The sequence below is a fragment of the Oncorhynchus gorbuscha genome, linkage group LG10 (genome assembly GCF_021184085.1).
Source record: "Oncorhynchus gorbuscha isolate QuinsamMale2020 ecotype Even-year linkage group LG10, OgorEven_v1.0, whole genome shotgun sequence".
Lineage (NCBI taxonomy): Eukaryota > Metazoa > Chordata > Actinopteri > Salmoniformes > Salmonidae > Oncorhynchus > Oncorhynchus gorbuscha.
In genome coordinates this window covers 57769003-57780261 of record NC_060182.1, presented here as the reverse complement: position 1 = coordinate 57780261, position 11259 = coordinate 57769003, and the positions used below count along the sequence as shown (strand labels likewise).

Sequence of the window (11259 nt, the reverse complement as noted above, 5' to 3'; positions counted from 1 at the left end):
CACATTACCCGTGGGTCAAAAGTTTATGTACACTAAATTAGTATTTGGTAGCATTGCCTTTAAATTGTTTAACTTGGGTCAAACGTTTCGGGTAGCCTTCCACAAGCTTCCCACAATAAGTTGGGTGAATTTTGTCCCATTCCTCCTGACAGAGCTGGTGTAACTGAGTCAAGGTTTGTAGGCCTCCTTGCTCGCACACATTTTTTCAGTTCAGTTCTGCCCACAAATGTTCTATAGGATTGAGGTCAGGGCTTTGTGATGGCCACTCCAATACCTTGACTTTGTTGTCCTTGAGCCATTTTACCACAACTTTGGAAGTATGGAATACTTTGGAAGACCCATTTGGCGACCAAGCTTTAACTTCCTGACTGATGTCTTGAGATGTTGCTTCAATATAGCCACATCATTTTCCTGCCTCGTGATGCCATCTATTATGTGAAGTGCACCAGGCCCTCCTGCAGCAAAGAACCCCCACAACCATGATGCTGCCACATCCGTGCTTCACAGTTGGAATGGTGTTCTTTGGCTTGCAAGCCTCCCCCTTTTCCTCCAAACATAACTATGGTCAAACAGTTATATTTTTGTTTCATCAGACCAGAGGACATTTCTCCAAAAAGTACGATCTTTGTCCCATGTGCAGTTGCAAACCGTAGTTTAGCTTTTTTATGGCCGTTTTGAAGCAGTAGCTTCTTCCTTGCTGAGCGGCCTTTCAGGTTCTGTCGATATAGGACTCGTTTTACTGTGGATATAGATACTTGTTTATCTGTTTCCTCCTCTTCACAATGTCCTTTGCTGTTGTTCTGGGATTGATTTGCATTTTTCACACCAAAGTACGCTCCTCTCTAGGAGACAGAACGTGCATCCTTCCTGAGCGGTATGAAGGCTGCGTGGTCCCATGGTGTTTATACTTGCATGCTATTGTTTGTACAGATGAACGTGGTACCTTCAGGCATTTGGAAATTGCTCCCAAGGATTGACCAGACTTGTGGAGGTTTACAATATTTTTGGAGGTCTTGGCTGATTTCTTTGATTTTTCCATGATGTCAAGTAAAGAGGCACTGGGTTTGAAGGTAGGCCTTGAAATACATTCACAGGTATACCTCCAATTGACTCCAATGATGTCAATTGGCCTATCAGAAGCTTCTAAAGCCATGACATTTTCTGGAATTTTCCAAGCTGTTTAAAGGCACAGTCAACTTAGTGTATGTAAACTTCTGACCCACTGGAATTGTGATACAGTGATATAATCTGTCTGTAAACAATTGTTGGAAAAATTACTTGTCATGCACAAAGTAGATGTCCTAACCGACTTGCCAAAACTATAGTTAGTTAACATGAAATGTGTGGAGTAGTTGAAAAATTAGTTTTAATGACTCCAACCTAAGTGTATGTAAACTTCCGACTTCAACTGTAAATTGTAACGGTAACGGCAGCTGTTATCTCCTTCCATCTTTGTGATCCTTTGCTATATGGTGTGCTGCGGGCAAAAGCCTCTTGCAACATCTGAGTCAGGCGTTTGATTTGAGCACTCAACTTCATCGGTCTCATCTGTAGACTCCCTCCGTACTGTTCGACATGATTCTTGCGTAGGTGGTAAAAAGTTAGTGGTGTTTGAGCCTGTTGTTGGGTCCGGCCTGCGGCAAAGAGGACGGTTTTCTGGTCCGTGTCAGACTTTTCATACCCAAACCATGTCCATGCGACCGAAGAATACCCTTTTTTAGGGAAGAGCTCCGTGTCGCCATGCTCTGTCAAGTTCACGCATCATGTTTGTGTTGCAAAATTCCTTCCACACGCAAACCGTCGTCCAATTTACAAAACATATTGCCCAAAGGAGTGTGATTTGCGACACAACGAAATAAACGATAGCGCGTAATATGAAACAATAGATGTTTTTCTATCGTCATACGATATATATCGTCATATCGCCCAGCCCTACAGACTTATCGGTCCGCTAATATAGTACTAGTAAAGGTCCAGTGCACTAGTTTTGTGCACTTTTATTGTATAGGGTTGCTGCAGCACCCCTACTTCCTGCAGCTATGGTTAGGTTACTAGTTGGTAGCTAGCCCAATGCAATGTTCCCTAAAAAGGAAGGTATGGTCACTGAATTTCTACTCAAAGTAAAGGTTGTAAAAGTATACTACACATTTATAGAATAAATCATACCTAGTTTGATCAGTGAAACGTTGATTTATATAGCTTTTAATGGCTTTTTATAGATGTATTTCTATCAAATCAACTGGATTAAAAAAAAATCCAAAACAAAGGCTGTAAAAGTATGCTTGACATTTATAGAATAAATCATATCTAGTTTGATTGTGAAAAACTGTGAATTAGTTATTGATAGCTTTTGGCGAATGTCTGTAAAATGTCAATGTGTGCCTATAAAACAAACTGTACCTTGATTAGCTTCGCTGGATGGAGGCACCCATAGCGCCATGGATTAAAACTGCAACATTAAGTATTTTTTTATTTGAAGGATTATTTCTCGTTGATGAAAGATAACCGCCATATGTTTCGAAAGCGATGATTACTGACGTTTCTAAACGTTAACCACAGCGTAGGGGATTCGAGTTCATATGAGGCAGTCGTGGGCGAAGCTATGGCTGTGAACTGTATGGAGAATGCAGAATGCCGCCTAGTTTGAGAAAGCTAAAGCACGGCTAGCTAGTTAGTGTTTAACGTTAGTTGCGCTCTACTGTTAGCTGACGACGCTAGCCAGTTAACGTTAACTCGCCCTTCAACTGGTCTTCCTGGCTTTATTGACCCTCCGTTTAGACATCGAATGATACCATGTGTTGTAGCTAATGTCGGTTATCTTAACACAAAATAAAGAATGGCGTTGCTTTTCCTAGAAGGTTAGAGTATTTTAGCTAACCTTTTCCTAAACTGCTGCCTAAATTAACCCTTAAAGGAGCTCCATGGGCAATCAGATGTCTGCATTGGCCGTGCAGCATTTACGGTGATACAGCCTCAGGAGTCAGGGCATTCATACTTCTTGCGCAGATGTGTCAAGGAAGTGCGTTTGTGTTTATACAGGACCTCCCGCCTTCACCTACCGTCGTCAATCATGTTAATGCGTAGCTATATGGAGCCGTCCATATTGTTACAACATTTGAGAGGCTAATGGCGATGCGGTACTGAGTTCATTTTCGCCTCTACTGTAACGTTACATGCCTCTGTAGGATCCGCTACTGAGTCACACCATCCATATGACACCACTGACCACATTTCGGATCAAGCATACATTGTCTCTTAAATGCACTGCATGTTCAATCCGAGGTCTGCATTGGCCTTGTAGCATTTACATGATATTGCCTCTGCAGAAGTCCGGAAGTGCATTCATATTTCTGCTTCGCAGAGCTATATAGGAGGTCCTGTAAAACAAACTAACTTCATTGACAATTTATTTTACAACTACTCTGCTCGGCGCAGCGGAAGAAGTATGAATGCCCTAACTTCTGCAGAGGCTGATATCAGCTGTACGGCCAATGCTGATGGCAGTTGACCATGGGGCGCCTTTAACCTGCTACGAAAAAGTTATGTTTGGTTTTAACTGTACCCACTCTTGTCAGAACCGTGTTTTTCTCCAGAATTTGAGCATCAACGAGCGAAGCGATCCAATGAAAGCGCTTCGAGTGGCAGAAGGCGTGTGCTAGGCCTTTTGCGGAATTTATTTATAAACTATATATATTTCCCAAAGGTATAAACCACTCCAGTTTTCTATTCTAATAAAGGCCATGTTATTTTCTGCGAAAGTTATGTATAGGCTTTTTCTATCTGCAATTAATTAGTGCAACAAACCAAAGTCATTTTGGAAAGTTACCATTGTAATCTATGCTATTTTAAGGCGTTTGTATGGAGAATTTAACAACATGTGGGGTTGGATTGATTATTACAGTGAGTTAACCGTTATTCCAGCCTTGCAATGATTCTGCTCAACCACGGGCCCTTTAAAAAGGATGGAGGATGAGGGAAATAGGCGGAGCATACATGCTCAACGTGTTGCTGTTGGCGCTGCAGTATTGAGCTCTACTCTGCAGTGCTATCACAGTCTACAGTAACACCGCAATATGAAGTCTGCCGAAATCACCCGCTCTCCATCAACACTCCGGGCAGTCTTTGTGACAGGTCAGTCCCCAAATGTTTGTAATATGTTGCTGAATTCAGGGTACCACTACGTTTTATTGCCGCATCCCAGGAATTTCGATATGGAAGTGGGATCATTCATGTGTAGGAAGACTACAGTAATTGCAATCTTGTCCACGGCATGATGATTTTGTCGGCATGCTTCATACAGTATTGCATGTAGAACCCCTTATTCATTATGAACTTGAGCTAAGTGGAAAAACCAATCTCTTCTGACAATATGCTAGAAGAAAAAGGAAAATAGATTACATTGAATGCACCAAAATGCCATGCAATATACACTACATGACCAAAAGTATGTGGACAAGGGCTCATCGAACATCTCATTACACAATTACGGGCATTAATATCGAGTTGGTCCCCCCCCCCTTTCTGCTATAACAGCCTCCATTCTTCTGGGAAGGCTTTCCACTAGATGTTGGAACATTGCTGCTTCCATTCAGCCACAAGAGATTTAGTGAGGTTGGGCACTGATGTTGGACGATTAGGCCTGGCTCGCAGTCAGCGTTCCAATTCATCCCAAAGCTGTTCGATGGGGTTGAGGTTAGGGCTCTGTGCAGGCCAGTCAAGTTCTTCCACACCGATCTCTACAAACCATGGACCTCACTTTGTGGATGGGCGCATTGTCATGCTGAAACAGGAAAGGGCCTTCCCCAAACTGTTGCAACAAAGTTGGAAGCACAGAATCATCTAGAATATCATTGTATGCTGTAGCAAAAAGATTTCCCTTCACTGGAACTAAGGAACTTTTTGTGCTAACATTGCTTCCAAAGGCAGTTTGGAACTCTGTAGCCATGTTGAAAGTCACCAAGCTCTTCAGTAAGGCCATTCTAATGCCAATGTTTGTCTTTGGAGATTGCATGGCTGTGTGCTAGATTTTTATACACCTGTCAGCAATGGTGTGGCTGAAATAGCCAAATCCACTCTTTTTTAAAATTTCTTATTTAACCTTTTTTCTAACAATTTTTCCAGCGCAAGGCTATATGCCTGCTAAAATGCTCAGATTGCATCATTGATTCTCCTGAAAGACCTGACTACATTACTTGGAGTATATGCACTGTCTCACTCTCTCATTCTTTTTTATATGTGCACTAACTTACACTCTCCTGTAGGTATGATTATGGGTGCCTAATAAGCATGGGGACCCAACATAGGAGGACGGATGCCAGCTGAGCCCCTCAACTCACCAGACCATCGCTGTTGTCAATATCCCAGAATTATTAGCTAGGTCCCTGAGAAGGCCTTCTTGCAAACCCTTGGAGCCATGGAACACAAAATACAACAGAGGGACAAAAACAGGCCCAGCTACTTTGGCAACGTCAAGACCAGGTCAGGCCTGTGATTAACTGATTATTGGCAAAAAATGAGGAAAAGCACTGCTTAGAATTGTGACGCGTTTAGTTAATCCCATAATGCGTCCTATCCTTTTTTGGGTTGCTCTCCCTACATGTTGCAATGAATGGAGCACAGCAGCTCAAAGTAGACTTTCAACACCTTCTTTGATATAGTCACTCTTCTGAATTTACTTATTGTTTGAATAAAGGAACACAAACAGTCATGGGCATTACGTGGGCAAGAGGAGTACAGGTGCTTGCCAGAAACGGTAACAACCCATATCCCTAACACCCACTATCCTATGAATCACAAATGTGATTGCCAATATAGAGCAGTCTTTTTTTAAATGTCAAGAAAAAATTATAAAGAATCATAGCTGATTGCCTCGGATGGGTTTTCAACTATTTTTACCCTTACGTGCTCATATCATATACTGTAGATGGGGTCAGAAGGCTTTAATGACTATAATAAATGGTGAACTAATAAACATCCCAGTAGTTTTTCCTACCACCAGCATCCCTTTGTTCTTTCTCCCCTCCAGACTGGGGTCCAAGCTCCCTGTTGGGGACACCCAGTCCCGCAGGTTCATTTCCGGACCCTTGGAGACAGGGCCTCAGACCGACCCAACCAAGGAGGCCAGGGCCAGCGGTCAGGGCCACCGTGCCGTGGGGGCGTCCCCTTGACCACGTCCCCCACATCCGGAACCCCCGACTGCGACAGTATTACCTCCAAGGTGAGGTATCTCTCAACAAGATTATAGCGATATCTCTGGTTTGTTTGCTTTAGCAGGGGCTTGGTAGCTGGTAGATCCATAGCCAATTATTCGTATGGCATTTATAAATGTGTTGTGTATTTTCGTGGCAAACCATTCTAGAGCCTGACAGAACACCCACAAAGCAAGGTTGTTAAGGAGAAGTCCTCTAGATGTAGCGTTATTTAACTTTTGAGGAATTGCAACACTGCAGCAAGGAAGGCTTGAACTTCTGACAGAAAAATGACCTGTTGGCTCGAACACAACAAAATGTGGAGTAAGTCAAGGGGTATGACTACTTTCTGAAAGCACTGTACACAGAACCACAGATCTGCCCCTGTTAATTTTGACATTTTTATAGAAGGACTTATTGGATCAACATGATCACTCCTCCCGCGAGCTTTCAATTTGATCTAGTTTGATGACACATGCCATTGAGCCAGAGATTGGACATTTCTATGTCGGTGTGTCAAGGCCAACAGTGCTGTCTTGTTGCACACCTGCGACTCTCAAAGAGAAACCTCAGTACCTTAATTAACCTCTGAAATGTATGTAATATCTTGCATGTACCCCAGGAGAGATACACAAAGGAGCCCACACACAGGGCCAGAGAGAGTGGGGGGTTGTTTTGCATGAATTAAACTATATACAGTACCACAAACAAGTTGTAAGTCAGCAGCAGAAAGCAGAGTACTGGTGGAAAGAGTTATCACTTCTCAACATCATGTTTTTAAATCTTGCCTTCATAGAGCCTAGATGGGGAACGGAGGGAACCATGGCCAAGTCCATGGGCAGAGATCACCTGTCAGATGACAAGGTAGACACTATGGTGAGTCACAATCTTATGTAGACCTAATCCTATGCCAATGATCTTAAAGACCTGATGCACCCTCACATTTGATAACCATTTGATAATACAGTGCATAATATATGGTATAGATAGATTTGGATAATGAGGGTTCAAAGGTCAGACCAGCTGTATTTCAATGAAACAGTGGTCACAGATCAGTCACAGATCTTCCTTATGTCAATGGGTATGCACAGGTATATTCTGAGGCTCTACAACAGTTATAATGGAAGGACAGTATATTGCAAGATATGTGTTAAATTAATGTTCGTAATTATATCACGTACAGATGAAAAAGCTTCTATTATTGCAGCTTTCGAACGTTATCAGATTTCGTAAAGGGGAAATTGATACAGTTGAAGTCGGAAGTTTACATACACTTAGGTTGGAGTTTTTAAAACTCGTTTTTCAACCACTCCACAAATTTCTTGTTGACAATCTATAGTTTTGGCAAGTCGGTTAGGACATCTACTTTGTTCATGACACAAGTAATTTTTCCAACAATTGTTTACAGAAAGATTATTTCACTTATAATTCACTGTATCACAATTCCAGTGGGTCAGACATTTACATACACTAAGTTGACTGTGCCTTTAAACAGCTTGGAAAATGACAGAAAATGATGTCATGGCTTTAGAAGCTTCTGATAGGCTAATTGATATCATTTGAGTCAATTGGAGGTGTACCTGTGGATGTATTTCAAGGCCTACTTTCAAACTCCGTGCTTCTTTGCTTGACATCATGGGAAAATCAAAAGAAATCAGCCAAGACCTCAGAAAAACAATGTAGACCTCCACATGTCTGGTTCATCCTTGGGAGCAATGTTCAAACGCCTGAAGATACCATGTTCATCTGTACAAACAATAGTACACAAGTATAAACACCATGGGACCACATAGCCGTCATACCGCTCAGGAAGGAGACACGTTCTGACTCCTAGAGATGAGCGTACTTTGGTGCGAAAAGTGCAAATCAATCCCTGAAAAACAGCAAAGGACCTTCTGATGATGCTGGAGGAAACGCGTACAAAAGTATCTATATCCACAGTAAAACAAGTCCTATATCAACATAACCTGAAAGGCTGCTCAGCAAGGAAGAAACCACTGCTCCAAAACCACCATAAAAAAGCCAGACTATGGTTTGGAACTGCACATGGGGACAAAGATTGTACTTTTTGGAGAAATGTCCTCTGGTCTGATGAAACAAAAATAGAACTGTTTGGCCATAATGACCATTGTTATGTTTGGAGGAAAAAGGGGGAGGCTTGCAAGCCGAAGAACACCATCATCCCAACTGTGAATCACTGGGGTGGCAGCATCATGTTGTGGGGGTTCTTTGCTGCAGGAGGGCCTGGTGCACTTCACAAAATAAATGGCATCATGAGGCAAGAAAATTATGTGCATATATTGAAGCAACATCTCAAGACATCAGTCAGGAAGTTAAAGCTTAGTCACAAATGGGTCGTCCAAATGGACAACGACCCCAAGCATACTTCCAAAGTTGTGGCAAAATGGCTTAAGGACAACAAAGTCAAGGTATCGGAGTGGCCATCACAAAGCCCTGACCTCAATCCTATAGAAAATATGTGGGCAGAACTGAAAAAGCATGTGAGCAACGAGGCCTACAAACCTGACTCCGTTACACCAGCTCTGTCAGGAGGAATGGGCCACAATTCACCCAACTTATTGTGGGCAGCTTGTGGAAGGCTACCCAAAACATTTGACCGAAGTTAAACATTTTAAAGGCAATGTTACCAAATACTAATTGAGTGCATGTAAACTTCTGACCCAGTGGGAATGTGATGAAATAAATCACTCTCTACTATTATTCTGACATTTCACGTTCTTAAAATAAAGTGCTGATCCTAACTGACCTAAAACAGGGAATTTCTACCAGGATTAAATGTCGGGAATTGTGAAACTGAGTTTAAATGTATTTGGCTAAGGTGTATGTAAACTTCCGACTTCAACTGTATGTGGCACTACTGTAAATCTTACTGTAGCCTAAACAACTTAAGGCAAAAACATGTGTTCAATAACTTTGTTTTTTTTCGGTCTAGAAAATCCCTTTGCAATGCCTTTTTGTCTAGAAAATATACATTGAAAAGATCTACAGCATATCAAGATGCTTTCAAGGACCAATATTGCTTTGAGTCTGGTATAGGGGGATAGGGGTGATGTGTTTGTATATTGATTTTATGCAACATATGTTGTATGTCTATTTTATACTCTTTGCAGTTAATACTTGGTCTATAAACTTTTGTGTTATGAAAATATCAATGAGTTCCATGTATGAAGTTGATTCACTAAACCAGTATTCAAATAATGCCGAACTGGTAGCCTGTATCACTGTCTTGTTTAAAAATGTTTTACACACACAAAAAGCATACAAGCAATTAGACATGTTCCTACACACTCTCTCATACCCACACACACATACAGTAGCAGAGTGTGAATAATGCCCGCAGACATGGAGTCTCAAGCGTCGGGAACGTAATTTAGGTCAATGGACCATCTGTCAATAGCTAAATCCTGTGTTGTATAGGAGCGGATGGAGGGTTCACATGATATTGGGCTTGTCAGAGGACTGTGGGGCCTCAAATGAAGGGAACAGATTGTCATTTATTTGGTCTAATTTCTTAAAATATTGGAGTACTACCTAATGGATTTCTGCACTGCGTACACACAGGCTCACCATGAAGACACGGTGTTCAGTGTCACCTCCAAGTGCAGTAGCCTGGCAGATCAGACTAAGCTGAACAGGCAACTCTCCATCTCTTCCTCCCTCATCTCCCGGCAGGTAAGAGTCACCATGGTTCCCCCCCTTTATCAGATGCTGCTACATCCTATACACATACACACAGTATCTTCCAGAGCCTACATTTACACATTATACTGTATATATATATGACATGTTGAGTGAGGAGAAGTTACAGAACATGTGACTCCTTGAAATGTCACTGGGGGGAAAAAGCATTAATTACAGGCCTATGGGTACGATCAACCTCATCATTTGAGCAGACACTGACAAGATGTACATTATCTTTTATATCTGCATATGTTTTTTTCCCAGTATGAAGTTTCAGGGTAGTGACATAATACAATAAATGACCAAAAGTATGTGAACACTTGCTCGTCGAACATCTCATTCCAAAATCATGGGCATTAATATGTAGTTGTTCCCCCCTTTGCTGCTATAACAGTCTCCACTCTCCTGGGAAGGCTTTCCGCTAGATGTTGGAACATTGCTGCGGGGACTTGCTTCCATTCAGCCACGAGCAGTAGTGAGGTCGGGCACTGATGGGCGAGTTAGGCCTGGCTCGCAGTCAGCATTCCAATTTATCCCAAAGGTGTTCGTTGGGATTGAGGTCAGGGCTCTGTGTTAAGTTGTTCCACACCGATCTCAACAAAGCATTTCTGTATGGACCTCGCTTTGTGCATCGGGGCATTGTCATGCTGAAACAGGAAAGGGCCTTCCCTAAACTGTTGCCACAAAGTTAGAAACACAGAATATTCTAGAATGTCATTGTATGCTCTAGCATTAAGATTTCCCATCACTGGGACTAAGGGGCCTAGCTCGAACTATGAAAAACATCCCTTCTCCACCAAACTTTACAGTTGGCACTATGCATTTGGGTAGGTAGCATCCTCCTGTGATCCGGTAAACCCAGATTTGTCTGTCGGACTGCCAGATATTGATGCGTGATTAATCACTCTAGAGAACCCGTTTCCACTGCTCCGGAGTCCAATGGCGTCAAGCTTTACACCACTCCAGCTGACGCTTGGCTTTGCGTATATTGATCTTAGGCTTGTGTGCAGCTCCACCATTTCAGGAAGCTCCAGACGAACAGTTCTTGTGCTGACGTTGCTTCCAGAGACAGTTTGGAACATAGTGAAGGTTGCAACTGATTTTTATGTGCTTCAGCACTCAGTGGTCCCGTTCTGTGATTTTTGTTTGGCCTACCACTTCGGGGCTGAGCCTTTGTCGCTCCTAGACATTTCCACTTCACAATAACAGCACAGTTGACTTGTGGGAAAGGTGGCATCCTATGACGGTGCCACGTTGAAAGTCACTGAGCTCTTCAGTAAGGCCATTCTACTGCCAAGGTTTGTCTATGGCGATTTCATTTTCTACACCTGTCAGCAAATTGTGGCTGAAATAGCCGAATCCACTAATT

The 11259-nt window shown here is 42.4% G+C and overlaps 1 protein-coding gene across 4 annotated transcripts in view; it reads left to right on the top strand.

Moving 5' to 3' along the window:
• Positions 1–11259, top strand: part of LOC124046275 (nuclear receptor coactivator 7-like) — a 68346-nt gene that overhangs the window by 48160 nt on the left and 8927 nt on the right. Inside the window, exons 1-7 of one of the 4 annotated variants that reach the window (XM_046366458.1) lie at positions 2419–3703; positions 3922–4131; positions 5262–5478; positions 5693–5752; positions 6026–6217; positions 6985–7064; positions 9771–9881. In XM_046366458.1, coding sequence (XP_046222414.1) covers positions 5707–5752; positions 6026–6217; positions 6985–7064; positions 9771–9881 — 429 coding nt within the window. In that variant the 5' untranslated portion in view covers positions 2419–3703; positions 3922–4131; positions 5262–5478; positions 5693–5706. Of the gene's footprint in view, positions 1–2418; positions 4132–5261; positions 5479–5692; positions 5753–6025; positions 6218–6984; positions 7065–9770; positions 9882–11259 lie in introns of those variants that run through there. The other 3 variants (XM_046366457.1, XM_046366460.1, XM_046366461.1) reach the window with 3 other exon arrangements.